Source organism: Lontra canadensis, unplaced genomic scaffold (assembly GCF_010015895.1).
Source record: "Lontra canadensis isolate GAN:19392208 unplaced genomic scaffold, GSC_riverotter_1.0 scaffold52, whole genome shotgun sequence".
Taxonomy (NCBI): Eukaryota; Metazoa; Chordata; class Mammalia; order Carnivora; family Mustelidae; genus Lontra; species Lontra canadensis.
In genome coordinates, this window is record NW_022631046.1 from 13,259,075 (window position 1) to 13,280,224 (window position 21,150).

Sequence of the window (21,150 nt, forward strand, 5' to 3'; positions counted from 1 at the left end):
CCTCTGGTTTGTGGTATCTTCTGATTTGGTAAGCATACATCATTCTGGGGTCTTTGCCACCCTTTTAGTATTTTATTCTCTTGTTCATATATTCTTACCTGGATAAAATGACAAGTCAGAAAAACTCACCACAAAAAAAGAACAAAAGCCAGTAGCAATGGCTAGGGACCTACCTAATCAATACAGACATTGGTAATATGTCAGATCTAGGGTTCAGAATGATGATTCTCAAGGTGCTAGCTGGGCTTGAAAAAGGCATGGAAGATATTAGAGAAACCGTGTCTGGAGAAATCCCTTTCTGGAGAAATAAGAGAACTAAAACCTAACCAGGCTGAAATAAAAAAGGAATTAATGAGGTGCAATCAAGAATGGAGGCTTACTGGTAGGATAAATGAGGCAGAAGAGAGAATTAGTGATACAGAAGAAAAATGATGGAGAATAAAGGAGCTGAGCAAAAGAGAGACAAACAACTACTGTACCACGAGGGGAGAATTCAAGAGATAAGTGATATCATAAGATGAAACAATATTAGAATAAATAGGATTCCAGAAGAAGAAGAAAGGGGGGGGGAAGAAAGTATATTGGAGCAAGTTATGAGAGAGAATTTCTCTAATATGTCAAAGGGAACAAGCATCAAAATCCAGGAGGCACAGAGAACCCCCCTCAAAATCAATAAAAATAGGTCCACACCCCATCATCTAGTAGTAAAACTTACTAGTCTTATTGACAAAGAGAAAATCCTGAAAGCAGCTCGGGACAAGAAGTCTGTAACATACAATGGTAGAAATATTAGATTGGCAACAGACTTATCCACAGAGACCTGGCAGGCCAGAAAGAACTGGTATGATATATTCAGAGCACTAAAGGAGAAAAATATGCAGCCAGGAATACTATATCCAGCTAGGCTGTCATTGAAAATAGAAGGAGAGATAAAAAGATAAATATTCCAAACAAAAATTTAAAAATGTGCAAACACCAAACCAGCCTTACAGGAAATATTGAAAGCGGTTCTCTAAGCAAAGAGAGAGCCTAAAAGTAGTAGACCAAAAAGGAACAGAGACAATATACAATAACTGTTACCTTAGAGGCAATTCAGTGGCACTAAATTCGTATCTTTCAATAGTTACCCTGAATGTAAATGGGCTAAATGCCCCAATCAAAAGACACAGGGTATCAGAATGGAAAAAAAAAAAAAAAAAAAAAAAAAAAAAAAAAAAAAAAAAAAAAAAACAACAAAAGCTATCAATATGCTATGTGCAAGAAACTCTTTTTAGACCTGAAGACACTTCCATAGTTAAAGTGAGGGGGTGGAAAACAATTTACCATGTTAATGGACATCAAAAGAAAGCTGGGGTGGCAATCCTTATATCAGAGAAATTAGATTTTAAGCCAAAGAATATAAGAAGAGATGAGGAAGGACATTATATCATACTCAAAGGGTCTGTCCAACAAGAAGATCTAACAATTTTAAATATCTATGCCCCTAACATGGGAGCAGCCAACTCCATAAACCAATTAATAACAAAATCAAAGAAACACATCGACAATAATCCAACAATAGTAGGCAACTTTAACACCCCCTCCCTCACTGAAATGCACAGATCATACAAGCAAAAGATCAATAAGGAAATAAAGGTCTTAAATGACATACTGGACTAGATGGACATCACAGAAATATTCAGAACATTCCATCCCAAAGCAACAGAATACACATCCTTCTCTAGTGCATGAAACATTCTCCAGAATAGATCACATCCTGGGTCACAAATCAGGTCTCAACTGGTACTAAAAGATTGGGATCATTCCCTGCATATTTTCAGACCATGATGCTCTGAAGCTGGAACTCAATCACATGAGAAAAGTTGGAAAGAACTCAAAAACATGGAGGCTAAAGAGCATCCTACTAAAGAATGAATGGGTGAACTAGGAAATAAAAGAAGAATTGAAAAAATTCATAGAAACAAATGATAATAAAAACACAACTGTTCAAAATCTGTGAGACACAGCAAAGGCTGTCCTGAGAGGAAAGTATATAGCGATTCAAGCCTTTCTCAAGAAACAAGAAAGGTCTCAAGTACACAAACTAACCCTATACCTAAAGGAGCTGGAGAAAGAACAGCAAAGAAAGCCTAAACCCAGCAGGAGAAGAGAAATCATAAAGATCCAAGCAGAAATCAAGGCAGTAGAAACCAAAAGAACAGTAGAACAAATCAATGAAACTAGGAGCTGGTTCTTTGAAAGAATTAATAAGATTCATAAACCCCTGGCCAGACTTATCAAAAAGAAAAGAGAAAGGACCCAAATAAGTAAAATCATGAATGATAGAGATCACCACCAACACCAAAGGAATACAAACAATTATAAGAACATATTACGAGCAAAAATACGCCAGCAAATTCGACAATCTGGAAAAAATGGATGCATTCCTAGAGACCTATAAACTACCACAACTGAACCAGGAAGAAATAGAAAACTTGAACAGACCCACAAGCAGTAAGGAGATTGAAGCAGTCATCAAAAATCTCCCAACAAACAGGAGCCACGGGCCAGATGGCTTCCCAGGGGAGTTTTACCAGACATTTAAAGAATTAATACCTATTCTCCTGAAACTGTTCCAAAAAATAGAAATGGAAGGATAATTGCCAAACTCATTTTATGAGTCCAGCATTACCTTGATCCCCAAACCAAACAAAGACCCCATCAAAAAAGACATTACAGACCGATATTTTTGATGAACACAGACACAAAAATTCATGCCAAAATACTAGGCAATAGGAATCAATAGTACATTAAAAAGATTATTCACCACAACCAAGTGGGATTTATTCCTGGGCTGCAAGGTTGGTTCAACATCTGCAAATCAATCAATGTGATACAATACATTAATAAAAGAAAGAACGAGAACCATATGATACTCTCAATAGATGCTGAAAAAACATTTGACTAAGTACAGCATCCTTTCTTGATCAAATCTCTCCAAAGTGTAGGGATAGAGAGTACATACCTCAATATCATCAAAGCCATTATGAAAAACCCACAGCAAATATCTTTCTCAATGGGGAAAAAGCTTTTCCACTAAGATCAGGAACACAGCAGGGATGTCCGCTATGACCACTGCTATTCAACATAGTACTAGAAGTCATAGCCTCAGCAATCAGACAAGAAGAAGAAATTATAGGCATCCGGATCAGAAAAGAAGAGGTCAAACTATCACTCTTTGCAGATGATATGATACTTTATGTGGAAAACCCAAAAAACTCCATTCCACAACTGCTAGAATTCATACAGGAATTCAGTAAAGTGTTAGGATATAAAATCAATGCACAGAAATCAGTTCCATCTATACACCAACAACAAGACAGAAAAAAGAGAAATTAAGGAGTCGATCCCATTTAAACTTGCACCCAAAACCATAAGATATCTAGGAATAAATGTAACCAAAGAGACAAAGACTCTGTACTCAGAAAATTATCAAGTACTCATGAAAGAAATTGAGGAAGACACAAAGAAATGGAAAAACATTCCATGCTCATGGATTGGAATAATAAATATTGTGAAAATGTCTATGCTACTTAAAGCAATCTACATATTTAATGCAATCCCTATCAAAATCCCATCCATTTTTTTCAAAGAAATGGAACAAATAATATTAAAATTTATATGGAACCAGAAAAGACCTTTGAATAGCCAGAGGCATGTTGACAAAGAAAGCTGAAGTTGGTGGCATCACAATTCCAGACTTCAAGCTCTATTACAAAGCTGTCATCATCAAGACAGTATGGTCCTGGCACAAAAACAGACACATAGATCAATGGAACAGAATAGAGAGCCCAGAAATGGACCCTCAACTCTATGGTCAACTAATCTTCAAGAAAGCAGGAAAGAATGTCCAATGGAAAAAAAGACAGTCTCTTCAACAAATGGTGTTGAGAGAATTGGACAGCCACATACAGAAGAATGAAACTGGACCATTTCCTCACATCACACATGAAAATAGACTCAAAATGGATGAAGGACCTCAGTGTGAGGCAGGAGTCCATCAAAATCCTTGAGGAGAACACAGGCAGCAACCTCTTCGACCTCACCTGCAGCAAATTCTTCCTAGAAACATCGCCAAAGGCAAGGAAAGCAAGGGCAAAAAAATGAACTGCTGGGACTTCATCAAGTTCAAATCTTTTGCACAGCAAAGTAAACAGTTACAAAACCAAAAGACAACTGACAGAATGGGAGAAGATATTTGCAAATGACATATCAGATAAAGGGCTAGTATCCAAAATCTATAAAGAAATTATCAAACTCAATACCCAAAGAACAAATAATCCAGTCAAGAAATGGGTAGAAGACATGAACAGACATTTCTGCAAAGAAGATATCCAAATGGCTGAAAGACATATGAAAAAGTGCTCCACATCACTTGGCATCAGGGAAATACAAATCAAAACCACAATGAGATACTACCTCACACCAGTCAGAGTGGCTAAAATTAACAAGTCAGGAAATGACAGATGTCAGAGAGGATGCAGAGAAAGGAATGGAACCCTCGTACACTGTTGGTGGGAATGCAAGCTGGTGCAGGCACTCTGGAAAACAGAATGGAGGTTCCTCAAAAAGTTGAATATAGAGCTACCCTATGACCCAGCAATCGCACTACTGTTTATTTACTCTAAAGATTAAATTGTAGTGATCTGAAGGGGCACATGCACCCAAATTTTTATAGCAGGATTGTCCACAATAGCCAAACTATGGAAAGAACCTAGATGTCCTTCAACAGATGAATTGATAAAGAAGAAGTGGTATATATATACAATGGAATACTATACAACCATCAAAAGAAATGAAATCTTGCCATTTGCAATGATGTGGGTGGAACTATGCTGAGCGAAATAAGTCAGTTAGAGAAAGACAATTATATGATCTCCCTGATATGAGGAGTTTGAGAGGCAGAGTGGGGGTTTGGGGGTGTACGGAAGGAAAAAATGAAACAAGATGAGCCTGGGAGGAAGACAAACCATAAGAGACCCTTAATCTCACAACATAAACTGAGGTTTGCTGGGGGAAAGTGGGGAAGGAAGAGGGTGGTTGGGTTATGGACATTGGGGACGGTATGCGATATTGTGAGCACTGAGAAGTATGTAAGCCTGACGATTCACAGACCTCTACCCCTTGGGCAAATAATACATTATATGTTAATAAAATAATTAATTAAAAAGAACTGTATCAGAAATTGATCAAGAAATCAATGTGTATATATCTCACATCTATAATTATGTCACATATACAATTCTGATATTGTAGGTATAATCCACATGTCCTACACATGTACACACATAGAAGCATGCTCACATTTTTCAAAACAATGACTACACAAAGCAAATCAGTTATATAGTCCCTAAGGATTGACAGTGGGAAACACCTTTTAAGGTCTGTTAAGACATAGGAAAAGTAAAACTGGCTGAGAAGGTACAAGATGAATCAGAAAGACCTAAGAAATTTTTAGTACTGTCAAATACAGACAAATACAGACTTAGGCAAGGAAAAACTTAAAAAGATTATTACAACAGGGAGAATCCTCCTTCCTCAGGATTTCAGGCATCTCAAAATCAAACAGAAAAATGCCTTTTTTTTTCTTTTTCAATAACGAGGGGTAAAGCAAGTCTACAGGAACTTGGAGGGGAAATGAAGCAGCAGGGGGAGCTGAGCAGAGGATTTGAAGAGAGTGGCATTAACAGGAAATATTTCTCTCTTGTCAGTTGATTCTGAATGAACTCTTAAGGGCAGATGTCCTCCTGCATTTAGTACTTCCTTAGATTTGGGGCCAAGCCAAACTTCAGGACCCTGTAGGGAAGAGAGATGCTAAACTACAGCTCGGTCAGACCAAGTCAGTGGGTAAGAAATAAGCCATTGTGAGGACTTGGTCAGTATTGGCAACCTAATGAAAAGTATACACTATTGAAATGTTAACTACTTTTTTGTCTAAAATATACTTATAAGAAGCTTAGTGGATTCAAGAAGCAAGCAAAGTATAGTATCAGAAATTCTGCATTTATTGCCATTTGCATCACTAATATACACATGTTTTCAGCTTGTCATTTTTTTTTTGCACAACAAACCAAAGAACTTAAATATTTTACACAACGATATCAATTAAATTATGCATTTATTATGCTAATATATTTTAAAAGGAGTATAAAATGAGGATCTGGCAACATTCTTAGAGGAACCTAGTTGAAATACACATACTTGAGATTTATTGGTCATTTGTCCTTAAGAGATTAAGAAGTGGAAAGCTTTAAAAAAGGACAATCTGCCAAACACAACCCATAAAACGGAAGATAAAAATTATGAGTCATGGAATTATTGAGTTGGAAAAGATCTAGTCCTACCTTTTAATTTTCAAATTAGGAAACTGAGGCTCAGTGTGAGGTATTGTTTTGCAAGTCACAGAGCAAGGGAGTGCAGAGCCTGGAGTAGCAACATAATCAGAGAAATCTTCCTCTCTGAGGGTGAACTTTATGAGGGCAATTTTGTTTTACAGGTTATTTAGTTCACTGATTATGAAAGTAAGGTAAAGTTATGATTTATTGTTGAATGAGAAGAATAGGTTGCAGAGAAATGTATTAGTGTGATTTCCTGTTGTTAAAACACAAACAACAGTTATCTATCATCTATCTATCTATCTACCTATCTATCATCATCCCTTTTCTGTTTGTGATTGCATGAAATTGGAGAAAAAAGTAGAAGCATATATACCATGCTAACATTGGATAGTCACAGGAGGGATAAAGCAAGAGGTAAGAAAAAAAAAGTTAGAAAATAGAATTTTGTGAAATATGTGAAAATGAGGATTGCAAAATTTTACCTATGTGATTATTTTTAATATATAGAAACTGAGTGTGCACATAGACAAGGACTAGAATATCACCAGAATATGCACACAGACTGACAATGGAAATTTAAAAAATCATTTTGATCAGGGATTGGTTTAATAAGATTTTAAAAATATGTGTAGATAGTTTTTGCAGTAACATAAGAAAATTAATTAAACGAAAGCCACTGAAACACAGTTATTTTAGCTCAAAACTGACAAAAAGACTTAATCACATATTCATTAATAGTATTTACTTGGCAAAACTTTTATTATTACATTGATAGCTATAACATTTTATGTTTACATATAAATGCTTATATATATGTGATTATATGTTTATCATATATAAATTATAACCTGTTTTTCAATGTATTTGTTTACTAAATTGACATATACCTTTTTCAATTGAAAGGCTGACAATAAACATAAAATAATGTATATTCACCGGAAAAACTTCAGAGAATTTAGGAGAGAAGAAAATAATAATCACTGATAAGCTTACCCAGAGATAGTCACAGTTAACCATTTTGCACCCATCCTCCAAATCTTTTTCAAGCATGTATATTCAAAAATGGGATTATAATTTACTTTGTTATCTACTCTTTTCATTTAGTAATAAATTATGGCTATATTTCCATGGTAATAAATTTAGATCTAATGTCATTTTTAATTATCTAATTAAAAGTTTAATATTTTATCATAGAGAATTACAGTAACTCAATTTATAAATTTTCTATAAATGTTCATTTGGTTTTAGTTTTTGAAGGACCATAAACAATGCTGAGATGAACACCTTTATATACACTTATTTTGTTCTTGTCCTCTTGCTTCCTTAGGATGCGTTCCTATAAGTGATAGTGTTGGGTACCATTGTTCTTCAACTTATAAAACATTTCATTTCCTAATTCTCTAGAACTTTATATTTGAGTTCCAAAAATACAAGTAGATGAGAAGCCTGTTTTTTTTATCAGGACAGAGTATCAAAGAAACAACCAGTATAAACTATAAAATTTTTTCATGGGTAAGTGACCCATGTTTATCAGTTAATTCTTCATTATACTTTAGGAAGACAAATTTGTATTTAAAAGCAATCATTATGATGATCCATAACTTATGGAGGTCTCTTAGCTATATTTTGAATCAGTCTTAATTACTTTTACGTCTATAGGGGCCCAAGGCAGGCTGCCCAAAATGTGCCACAATGGCATGCTGATTATTTTGAATTGAAGCTACTTGGGAAACAGCTGGTACAAGAACACTCAGACCATCCTTTGTCCCCCTAAAAGCAAGAAATAAACCTCTCACATGGAAGGTACCCCACCCCGAACTAAGAAGTAAAACCATATCCTTATCACCAGAGATAGGGACTTCAAAGCCAAGGAAAACTGTAGAAACAAAACTTGTTAACTTTTTTACTAATCAACTACCTCAACCAAAATTCTGCTTAGAATTCCTCACTAATTAAAGTTCCCAAACATCTGTTTTCTTTATCCTGTCAGTTCTTCACATATTTATTGTCTCTGTCTAAAAAGTATAAAAACTGCCTGCCTTGGTCATTTCTTTAGGTTTCAATTTCAGTGTTGGGCCTCCATGCACATGTAGTAAAACTTTTTTTTTTTTCTTCCTATTAATTGGTCTTATGTAAATTTAATTCTTGGTCCAGTTCAAAGACCTTGAAAGGCAGAGGAAGAATTTTTCTTTCCCTACACCTCCTATTCTCTTCCCAGTATGAATTGTTAATGGTAAACTTTGTAAAATGCCCTGATATTTATATAGAAGTTGTTCAGCTAGTATTTTTAAAGTATCTTACAAAAAGATTCTTGGCAGCTGCTTTCCAATTTTATGGTGACTGTGTAAGAAGTATAGCTTATTGAAAATATCATCCATATCTTGAAGGTACTTATATGTATCAGAAATAAATAAAGGGCCGCTATCTACCCTTTGTTTCTTAGGGAAAAAATTTTTAAAGAGAAATGGATAGAAGGGAAAAGATAAATCAAAGAGGGGAGATATCATCCACTATAGTCTACTATGTACTAGGAATGTAGCTAACTACTTTCTCATGTAGTAATTCATTAGATTTTTCTAATGATGCTGAGGGAAGGCAGATATTTGTTATAGTGTTTTCTGTGTGAGGAAGTGAGGTTTAGGCTGTGAAATGATTTCCTCAAGGTCACAATACTAGTAATTGTTAGAGTGCATATCCAAACCTATGTCAAAAAATAAAGTTGTTAACAATTTGAACTTCCTAGTGGTAGAATATATTGTCTCTGAAAGTAGTGAGCTTATCATCGTGGGACATAGTGGAGCAGTTGTTGGCTGATCACATATGAAAGATTTTATGGAAAGTATTCCAATATAGCTGAGAGACTGTACATGTTCCCTGCTCTAGGTCTTTTGCAGAAAGCTTAAATATTTAGTTGAATTAAAAACAATGTACCAGTTCTAACTATTGATACTTCATATGCAAGTATTAGGCCATAGAGTAATATTCAACTATTTCATTTTTTAAGAGAAGCCTAATTTCACATGTAAATATTACTAATAATTTCAAAACCAGAAAACCTCAGCTCTATCCTAATGATCAAAATCTATATTGTGTAGGTTATTATAGTTTTTAGTGACTATTTTGAATGAACAGTGTTAAATAGATTTTAGTGGCTATTGTGCTAAGAACACAATTGTTTGGTTGATTAAACACTATCTCTTGATAAAGATTAACTCATGCTAGTCTAATAATTACTGTACTTCACATTTTTACATGGCTAGTCTATTATTAAGGATTGCTTAGATTTAATCTATCTGAACAAAAAGTTACTCAGTGAAGTGTTATATAAAATATAATAAAAATAAGTCTTCTCTTAATTTGGACAAAATAGGGTGCTTGTGTGCTAACGTATTCTACTACCCACCTTCCCCAGTTGGTTCTATTAAAAATAGTGCTGTAAAAAGAAATAAAAATCAAAAATAAATTATGTCCGTTGCAAAGCATCTCATGGAGAGGTTTTTAATGTGCAATTTAACAGCTCATGGAAAAAGGAATATTGCTGGAGGCAAGGGAAAGTCTTCCTCTGAAAATAAGTGAAACTTAGGTCTCTATCAGCATTTATGCATTCACTTTGAGACACAGGAGATATTCAGAGCTGTGACTCATTTAAATATATGACCATGTGACCTATACTATGGGAGGGCTTTGGAGATGGAGCTAAAGTTTTCGCTATACCAATAGTTAGGCTTTGCTATGAGGAAGTGGCTGGTTCTACACTTAAACACTCTTTGTTGGCTCCCTTTAGTGCCTATGAGTATGATTTGAAGTAAAGAGAAAGAAGCAAAGGGCTGGCTTCTGTTGTTCTCTGTAGATAGTGTATTTGATTGAAAGGATAATGGATTTCAGGAAGAAACAAACCTACTTTTGAAGCCGTTGATTTTGACAAATTACTTACTTTTTCAGAACCTTTCTTCATCTGTAAAATGGGTATAATAATACCTCGCCCAGTTATTTTGAGAATTGAATGAAAACGTTCACAGGAGAAAAGTGCACAATATCTGACACACAGTAAGAAAGGAATACATTTCAGCTTTTTTCCTCTTTGTCATTTCCATAATAGGACAACTCTGGAAAATTGTAAATAGCTTTTTTTAAAAAAAATGTTCTCCTAAAATTTAAGGAATGATATTTCCATCAATAACCTCAGCAGAAAAACAGCCATCAATCAGCTGCATCGTTGGCAAAGTATCTCTTGATGCTTATGATCTAGAGCTACGTGAGCAAATATCAAGGGCCTGAAAGCAGCCAAAACATCAGGGAGGAGCAGCTTCTGAGGGTGTGGAGATATCTGTCTTGACCCCCCAGAAGGATACCCTCTTTGTGGAAAGGGACAAGGGAGGCACTACATGTTCTTGCATACTAGGGCAAAGGTGGAGCTTAGATCAGGAGAAGAAATAACACTTATTCTGCCTTGGTGAGTTCCTAGAAACTCTCAGTGAAGGATCTCTATCCTCTCCATGAGGATCTCAGCTATGAGGGACTCTGAACTGTAACTTGGCCCTCAGGCTCTTGGAGGAAGAGGAGCAAAAGCTTAGAAAGTGGAGTTGCAGATTAATGTTAGTGACTGTTTTCAGAGCTATGAACTCTCCAGTAAATAGCCTGAGTTATGCTTTATCTATCTAATATAGTGTATTCCATGATAAAATCTTTTATAAATTCATTTTAATAGCTCTCATTTACAAATAAAATTTAGATGGAATTGATATCTTGGAAAAAGTAGGTTTTTAAAAGATAAGAATCTAGAATATTTCTCTTTGAATATAATTAATGTTAAGCATAAGAAAAAAAATCCCAGCTTTAAAAAACACCTTTTAACTAAATGTTACTTTTTGTATTCATGTACTTAAGATGATTCCAATACAGTCCATACACCTATAGTCTGTCTAGTGTGGTTTTTTTTGAAAGCTTGTTTAGAAGTAAGAGGGTGTTTACAAGATTATCTGCCATCTCAGTATAATAAAGTCTGGGTTACTGTGAATATTTGCTGTATATGTATGATGATAAGCAAGTCCTATGGATCCAATTATTACCTCCACTTTACTTAAGCATTCCTCAATCTCATGAAGAAGATCATCAACCTGACTCTTAGCAAGTGTGACAATTTTGAGGTAGTTACAACGAACATGGTAAATTTCCTAATTTGAAAGTGCTTCCTTGTGATAAAAGGACCATGGTTAAGAAATGTGACTTCAAGAAAGACTCCTCATGAAAGCAACTTAGACTATGAGTAGTTATATTTTAACTAAATCTTTACTGATCAAAATGATAAGCAAGATTTCCTAAGTATTTTTCTATGTGGCATACACTCTAATTAGAAAGATAAGTCACGCATACTTTGATAAGAAGGCAAAGGAATTACATTTATTGATTCCCTGTTATATTCTAGGCTATAGTAGTACAAGTGTATAATTTAATCTTGAAGAGTTCTTATGAGGCAGTTGTTAAAAATCTGAATTTATGGGGGAGGAAACTGAGATCAAATAGATCACAGAGCCAGTGAACTGCAATCTTGAGATTTGAAGCTGAGCCCATCTAATTTCAAAACCCATTGTCTGAAAAAATTCTATACATGGGAATATATGACTATATAGAATGTACTATCACATCACGTATCCAGCATCACCAAAGAACAGGATGTTTTAGATAATATGAGGTATTCAATATAGTTGAATCCTACTACCAGTGCCAATTTGTTTGACATTTGAATCTGATTTCAAGTGGGAAATCAGAAGTTTATGTTTGTGAAAATTGTCTATTAGTATTATTCTGAGTAAGAACTTGATATAGATTCAGTAAATTTTATTTACTGCTATTTCTACCTTAGTCCTGGATAGTTGATGTTGCTGGATAAGTTTCAAAGTACTATATAGCTGTTGAGGAAATTTTAAAAAAAAAAGAGAGAGAAAATGGTTTTCTGAGTAGAACTAGTATGATGATTCATACAGACTGCTCAAACTTTGAGCTGGTTCCTATTTTTAGGAATGAAGATAAGAGATTTTCAAATCCTTTACTTGTCCAATAAATTTTTTGTTTACAAAATACCTGAAATTACAAATATACAGGTAGTAAGGAGGGCAAACAAAAACACTGAAACAAAATGGGAAAGAGCATGAAAAATGTAACGCTCAGCCTTGATCCATCATGTATCTCCACTGCTTCTGATTTTATTCTCCCAATTGTCTTCTGAGGTTTTTAGCAACAAACATCACAAACACTCATAAAGCTGTGCAGCTCTGTTAAAGGCAGGCATAGTGCTTGGTTCAGTAGACTTTCAAAGCAAAATTCTAGACTCTGTCAACACATACTAGGTAAAGTAATATTTTCTCACGCTCATTCTAAATTTACCTCCTGTTAATTTCATTGCACCTCTTTTCCCCTTTGTCAGGCAAAAAGAGAACTTCCGATTTAATAAAAATAACTTAGGCCATTTAAGTCAATAAAGTAGATTTTTCTCTTTTCTTTGCCAGGGTATCTTGGTGTTTAATGATCTCTTTTAGTAGTTACTCTTCTCTGGTATCATCTGACTATTGGGTTTGTTAGTACTTGAATTACAATTTACAAGCTACTCTTCCAGGGAGCACAGCAAATTTAACATGATGACTATGAGACTAACTGACATCATGAAATTCCTAAAGAAAGGGCTAATGTGTGTTTATCTCCACATGTGTAAATCCACAGTGTCAAACACCACATTTCCCTTGTGGTAGGGCAAGGTGAGGAGTTGAAACTTAATACATATCTACACGAGTCTGACTCCACCAATATGCCCTTGGACATGTCTCTACAATGATCCTATGTTATCCTCGTTTCTGTTGATCGGGAAATTGAATGAATTGCCTAAGGTTAAGAGCCTAGTAAATAGCAGAACTGATATTTGAATTCATGTCTGTCTGACTTTTTATTTCACCACTTGATTTCTCAATGACATGTGGTACCCAGTATGTATTTGTGGAATTTGCATGGGGTTATCACCTCTCTAGTCTATCTAGCCTCAAGAAGGAAAAGCCTGCAGCCTAGTAAAGTTGTAATCCACAATGACCTAAAGGTCAATTGGAATGCCACATGGCATGGTCAATCACTTAGTGTATAATTAATGTGAAATTAATAGGCAAAAATTAACAGACATACAGAACCAGACTTTGGTAGTAATGAATCTGAGGACAGAGTCTCCACTTTCATTTTCATTATCACTGTAGAAAAATAGTAAATAAAGGCAGGGGTAGGATGGTGGTATAAGTGGTAGAAAGAGAATTAGGGGAGATAATCTGTGAATTTATTTGCTACTAAAGTGCCCCTCAAAGGCAGCTTTGCCTGACTGGCATTTTTAACATTTATTCTTATTATAACATTACCCTTTCATTATAATATCATATTTATATTTTTTATAATTCTGTAGTATTATCGTTTGAAGAATTTTAGAGCATTAATGTTCAATGTCACCTAAGCCTTCCAAAAGAAAAGTACTATGTGCCTGCCTGAACATTCTTAGTATCAGGGAATTTCTTATTGATAAAAAAAAAAAAAATGTTTACTTCGTCCCAATTAAAAATATGCATTCCTACACTTTCTTGAAATTATTCTGTAAGCATGTCTGGAAGAACTATGTGGGAACATACATTCCTGGGCTAGTTCTTTGAATACTAGAAAAATCTTCAATGTTTATCAGCATTTCTGTATCAGAGACCTGGCTATACACAGAGCTAATGTCATATTTGTGTCCCTAGATATATGCACACAATTTTGGTACTTTTTTTTCATAATTTTTCAATTTTAAAAATCTGAAATAAATATGAATTTCAAAAAAATTATGTAAGCTTTTAAACAATTATCACTTAATTAAAATGGGGTCCAGTCATATTAGAGCAATTCCTTATCTGTCCCAGTATAGGAGAAATGAGTGAGGTGTTCATTTAGGCCTGAATATCCCCTTCAGTGACTGCAACCCCAGGTTTTCATGTAACTTCTTATCTACCCAGGTCCAGTGCATCATAAGAGAGCCATTTTCTAACTTTCCTGTGCTTAAGAGTCACATGGGGTGCTGTCTAAAAAGCTCCAGTGACTAGTCAAAAGGCCACAAAATCCCTTTTATCCTATGATATATTTAGACTTCTTTCTCACAGACCTTAATCTTACCATCGCAACAAAACCATCAACTATCACTACCAACTTAACCATGAGTTCTTCAGAGAGCTTAGCAATCACTTGTTTTAACTCCAAATTGTATAGATTTATGTGATAATCTATGGTTATACCACTACTTAGTGGCTGGGTGGAAATGAAGCCAGATCTTTTGATTCTTTCCAAAATAGTAGTTTCTCTAGCATGAATTGGGCTATTATTTTTATATTTAGCTATCTGGTATTTGACATCATCCATCAGTATGAAGCAAAAAGTCTTCAAAGAAAATTGCAAATGGAATTCTACTCTGAGCTTTAATTATAGAGAAAAAAATAATACTTCATAGGGCAATGTATTAAATAGTGACTGCAAAATCAACTATTCATGAGACACTCTGCTAGGCATTCTGGGATACATGAAGATGAGTAACACATAGTTCTTGCCATACTGGAGCCCACAATCTGGGGGTAAGGTGTTAATCACTCTTGCCAGGATGATTGGGACATTTCACTGAATGCGAAATTGCAGTGTATCAGGTCATCATACTTTACAACACATTAAAGTGCTTCATACTTAACTCTACACAAAGCTGAAACTCCATTAATGTTAACTGGCTTATTAGCATGTGGGGAAAAAAATCTCTCCATGTGCTGAATCAGTGTACTTAAAATTGATATTTAGAGGTCATGGTTGTTTGATATGAGTGGAAGGAAATAATTTGTAGCTGCTGTTATCATGATAAAAACATGAAATTATCTAAAGTCTCCTATAATTTTCTAGCCACTTCTTGAGCAATTTACTAATTACAACATAAAAGAAAGGTTTCCTTACTTGTGGTCTCACCGTTCATTTCTTTAAGTTCACTGTTAATTCCAACATCTATGGAATTCATTATTTTGTCAATCTGTGAGAAACAAAAGCCATATAGATAAATTATTAATTCACTTTTAGCATTGTATTTTAAAATAATTTCCATATGCCAGCAGCATATATTCTTGATATTATTACTACTGCAATACCACAATTAAGAGACTGAGAAAGTTTTAAAAGGAAGCAGACACCTTTTGAATTGCTTTTAAAAATACAAATTGTGTTTCCCTTTCTTAAATGTTCAAAATCAGATCCCTTTTCTTTATATTTCTTAAAATGAACTTTGTTTGGACCTACATGGGTCAGTAAGTTAGGAATTGTGTATTCTTTAAATTCAGAAAGGAATGGGCTAAGGATAAATTCATGGGAACACATCCCTTCTCTCAGGCATTCTTCCTGTTCTGAAAGCATGCAACTCTCTGAGTGTTGAAGTGGTGGGTTTCAGTCTGTGGGTGTGGCCATTGGAACCAAGGTCTTACTAAGTGGCTGGACTAGCCACAAGTTGATTTCTGACACAGAATCTCAAGAATCCAGGCATGGGGAAACACCTTAGTTCTAAGAGATTGGCTAAATGTTAATTAATCCTGCTGCATTCCAAAAAAGGATTGGGTCATTTACAGATGTTATTTACAGAGTTAATAAACATAAGAAAAGGAGAGCTTGAGAAGACTATCAATCTAGTAGTACAGTCTTTACAAGAAGATATGACTATCTAAGCTTTCACTGTTTATGGTTTAATCCCTTCCTCATCATCCTAGCAACCTGAGTAAGACAGAGGTTTCAGAGAGGACATTACTTAAATGTCCCATTTTGTTCACCCTGAAACAGATGTAGAGAGATTAAGTGATTTTCCTAAATAGCTCAATTCAGAATGCCAATACCAGACATTTCTAGTTCTCAGAATACTGTGGTGACCTATTGTACTTCAAAACCCAATCCACCTACACAGTTTTTTTTTTGAGGGAGAAAATGTGACATGTTAGAATGAAATGCTAAGAGAGAGTGTGGTCCATTCTTTGAAGTAATTCAAGAAAAGGTAAGAAACTTAATTTAGTCCTCCTTAGAGACAAAGGATGATATTTCATAAACTTGAAAGGACATTACTTTCTGACTAATTCTATAAAATGAAGGACTTTGTCTTTAAGTATAGCTTAAATTGGTGATACATGACCTCAACATATTTTTTCTTTAATGTCTCTCTGAAAACTGTAAAAGGGAAATATTAAGTAATTTGGGTTTATTATAAGGCACTTGGAGAAGAGCCAGGACTATTCTTTTTCTTTTTCATAATTTTTTTTTTTTTTGAGAGAGAGAGCATGAGCAGTGGGTGAGAGGCAGAGAGAGAATCTTAAGCAGGCTCCATGCCCAGGGCCAAGCACAGCATTGAGCACAATCTCACAACCCTAAGATCATGACCTGAGCCAAAATCAAGTATTGGATGTTTAAACAACTGGGCACCCCAAGCCAGCACGTTAAAGTTAAGATTATAAGGAGTTTATGAAAACATAAGTTACTTTAAAGATGGGAGATGAGCTAACAAAGAATTTAGCAACTAGCAGAATAATACAGGGCTGCAGAAATATGAAGATTTTTCTCAATTTGTCTGCTACAGTGCTTGATAGGACATAATGTGAACATTCTCTTGTACCTCATAGCTAGTTATTACTTCTGCTTGACATCAATTTCTATGGAAACAATAGATTCCTCCACATGTGTAGAATTGTATTTGTTTTTACACTAGCTGTGAAATTATCATGTATTACCCCTAAAATCCTGCCCTTCCACTTGTAACTGTCTATGTCTGTTAGTTGTTGTTGCTATTTTTGGTTGTTTTTGTTTTTTGTTTTGTTTTGTTTTTATTTTTGTTCTGCCTCTGAAAGACTTAAACTGAAAATGCTTCCCCCAAACTTCCCATGCTCCAAAATCTTATATAAACAACAACAAGAAGAACAAGTCTTACTTCTTCCCATTCAGAAGTGAAGGATGGTGTTCTTTCAGAATTCCCTTTAGAACTCTGATCAGCAGTTGAAGATTCACTCCAGTTAACTTTTGATGTTTTCTCATTTGAAGGGTATGCAATGAGATCGGAATCTGATTTAGAAACGGTTTTTGACAAATGCATGTCAATCAGGGCTTTTGGCAATGACCTTATTCTCCCCAAGGTACAGGCTCTCTCCACAAATCCTCCTGTGTTCATAATCCACTGGTCCCCATTCCGGGATCCACTCCTAGTTGTTCTTGTGCCAACAATGGTATGGTTTTCAAGTTGGTTGCTTTTTTTGTGAAAAATTGTTCGACTGACCACTTTGGGTTTAATTTTCTTTACCAAAGTTTCTGAATTATTTGCTATTGGAGACTTCTTGAAAGGCAAAGGACTATTTGCCAAACTAACTTCATCTTGTCCTTCTTCACGTTCATCTCTTTTCCCATAAAGATGAAATGGGTTTTCAGGGCACTCACAGGCTGGAGAAGATCCATGGAGAAGGCCTTCAAATTGCCCAGGATCATATTCTTTTGGAAGATCACTGTCTTCCTGTTGAGAAGGGTCATCTGCAAAAGAGAGGAAAGACATCAGGATGGTTGATTATAAGGACTCCAAAAGCCCTGTTATGACAACAGTGCCTTTTCAAACTTGTTCAATACCTAGATATTTTATTTGTTGGTACAATGATATCTTCACTTTATGAAACACTCATGATCCTACAGTACCATGTATAAAATGAATTTGTGTGTGTGTATGAACTGGATCTTCCTGACATACCTTACAGTACATTTCAAAGATATGAACTGAGTATTAATTGAGTAATTGTATATTGTTCTTCCTTATTCCCAGATATATTTTATATTGAATAACAAAACGGTTTTCTTAAAGTGAAACACTCATGTCCAAACCCTCACAATAAATGAATCATTGTGTAGTAGGACATTGGGCAGGTAAATCAAGATTATACATAATAACACCCCTTTGCCCTTCTCCCAGCAAATAAATTCAGAAACAAAATCTTTGAAAGAAGTATAATTAGAAGTAATTTAAAGTTTAAATTAAGAAGTAATTTAAAAATAGTGATATTACTTTAAATATAAAATATGAAATATAAAATATAAAATAAAGAATTATTCTATAAGTTCTATCATTTAGACAGAAAGGATTTGTTCAGGCTTAATGTAGGCAAACAATGCAGAAGTAATTTAAAAATACTGAGAATATTACTTTAAATATAAAATATAAAATAAAGAATAATTCTATAAGTTCTATAATTTAGACAAAAAAGATTTGTTCAGGCTTAATGTAGACAATGCAACCCATAATATCACTAAAAAGTGAGATTCTTTTATAAGAAACTGATGTTGAGCTATTAACACAAAGCTCTCTTTTTCTTTCTTCTCTGAAATAGCATTAGTTATTTTTTAATTTCTTCAGATCTTTGAAAGAGTAATGCAGAGGGGTGCCTGGGTGGCTCAGTGGGTTAAGCCTCTGCCTTTGGCTCAGGTCATGGTCTCAGGGTCCTGGGATGGAGCCCTGCTTCAGGCTCTCTGCTCAGCAGGGAGCCTGCTTCTCCCTCTCTTTCTGCCTGACTCTCTGCCTACTTGTGATCTCTCTCTCTGTCAAATAAATAAATAAATAAAATCTTTAAAAAAAGAGAATAATTCAGAAAAGAAAAAAAAATTATTGCTTTGTAATTTTTTCTAAGATAAAACATAAATATTCTCTGAGACTTAAAATATACGATGTTTTTGTATGATCTAATTTATATCTTAAAGATATACTGTGCAAAACCCTGGCCAAAGAACTTAGCAAAGGATGTCAGTATACTTTTTTGATTGGTCATTTAGTTCATATAGCTGAAGATTTGCCACAATCAGAAGTTAAATTATGGGATAAGCTCATAACCTAATCTTGTGAAAGAGTCAAAAATAGCCAATGTGGTGGATAATAACAAATCCAAAGCTGACTTGCTGACTTGCACTTTAAGTACATTGGTTATTATTATAAATTCTAAACACCAAAGTTTTCATAAATTAACAAGTAACATTAAACAGGTATGTACTATTTTATAGGCACCGGATTAGGGATCATATTTACAAAATCTCATTTGATCTGCATAACAATCCTGTGAAATGATTAATAATAATTATGATTATCTGATAGAGATATAGCTAAAATATTGGATTCACATATTTAAACAAATTGGCAATCATAATAAATCTCAATAGATATTTGCCCAGAGAATGCTACAGACAAACCAATGCTCCTTATTACTCTTTGGTCACAAGTCCCTGCACTGTTTTCTCCCTCACTGATGATTGAGGCAGGTTTGTTCCTGACCTTGCATATCCCCATACCTAACCCTGGTTCCTGTTTGGCTTTCCAAGCAGATGTCCCCCTGCTCAGACCTTGTCACCAATGATATCCTGAGACGGAAGAGAGAAGAGTGCTAGGAAGAGAGGTCCAAAAGACAACAATCTAAAGGAGAAACACTGCACCTGCCTAGTACTATAATAATCTCTCTGTCTTCTCACAAAACCTGCATCCCTTTCCATTGTAGCAACACTATGTCCTTGATTATAACTACTTTTGTCCTTCCCTCAAGACAGAGACCCTTCCTGGGGTAGAATAGTGAGTTCAGAGTGAGTGAACGCAGCTCTGAATTCTCACTAAAGCTAGGGTTTATGGTCTTTTATATCCATTTTTTGAAAGTAAAAACAAACATTTAAACAATGTAAGTTACTGAAATTTTCCTAGCTAGTTAGAGGTTAAGCTGAGATTCAAACCAAGATCTATCAGATTCCCATATCCACTAGCCTGGAAAATATATTACTATTTAGATAGAAGAACAGTCTAGGGTTCAAAGGCAAAAAGTAGACTCTGTGGGTTAGCATGTGTTTCTCCTATTTATGACTATTCCTGGAATTTGGGATAAGTGAACTACAAAAGTTTTTTTTTTTTTTTTCCTACTTCTACAGAAGCAAGATTATACCAAAAGGAAATAAAACCTGGCATTCTGTTCCAAAGAATTTTCTCTTTTTCTTTCCTATGCTACTTGGATCCATAGTGCTTTACAACATAATACGTTGGTATGGATGACAGTAATAGGTAAGTAATGTAAAAGGAAGGAGGAATTCAGAAATAAGGACGTTTAGAATTTTATTTTGAAAGTTACTATAGAAGTCCAAAGGGTTTGGTTATGAAAAGAAAATTGAAAATAGTCAGCCTATTGTGGGAAAAAGATTCTGTAAATCTCAGTCAAGAGGTTTTTGACCATAATCATGATAAATGAGAGTTTAAAGGGCATAATTTTATTTAAAGTTTTCTGTGAATATTATTATTAGGTTATTATCCCCTCTGTGGTTTCACCAAAATGACTATAATCACAATTTCAAAATGCTTTATATTGTCCAAGTCCTCCAGTGATAAGCAATCACTTCTCTAAGTAAAATAAAATTTAAGTATTAGCATATAAGCTTTGTCTTTTGAATAATAGTTCTTAGCATCATGATACTTGGTAACATTTTTATTGAGTTATCAAAAGGCAACTACTTACTTGCTTGTTTCAGTGGCCAAGCTCTAAAGATTACTCATATCAAAGAGAATGACAAGTTGATATAAAAGCTCCCAAAATTCTTATTTGGTGGATTGATGGCAGGAATGGCCCCACTATGAAGCAGCTCCCTGTAGCCATACTCTACTCTGTATCCATTCCTCCCACATGACTCTGAGGATGGCTGTGACTCTGGGGATGGCCGT

The 21,150-nt window shown here is 34.8% G+C and overlaps 1 protein-coding gene across 15 annotated transcripts in view; it reads right to left on the reverse strand.

Annotated features, from left to right (window-relative positions):
• The window catches only part of ANKS1B (ankyrin repeat and sterile alpha motif domain containing 1B), a 1,097,747-nt gene that overhangs the window by 435,127 nt on the left and 641,470 nt on the right, over positions 1–21,150 (reverse strand). For 14 of the 15 annotated variants that reach the window (XM_032874315.1, XM_032874314.1, XM_032874313.1 and 11 more), the window contains exons 13-14: positions 17,365–17,954; positions 15,366–15,438 (exon numbers count right to left, since the gene is read on the reverse strand). In XM_032874315.1, coding sequence (XP_032730206.1) covers positions 15,366–15,438; positions 17,365–17,954 — 663 coding nt within the window. The remainder of the gene's footprint in view (positions 1–15,365; positions 15,439–17,364; positions 17,955–21,150) is intronic. The other variant, XM_032874307.1, reaches the window with a different exon arrangement.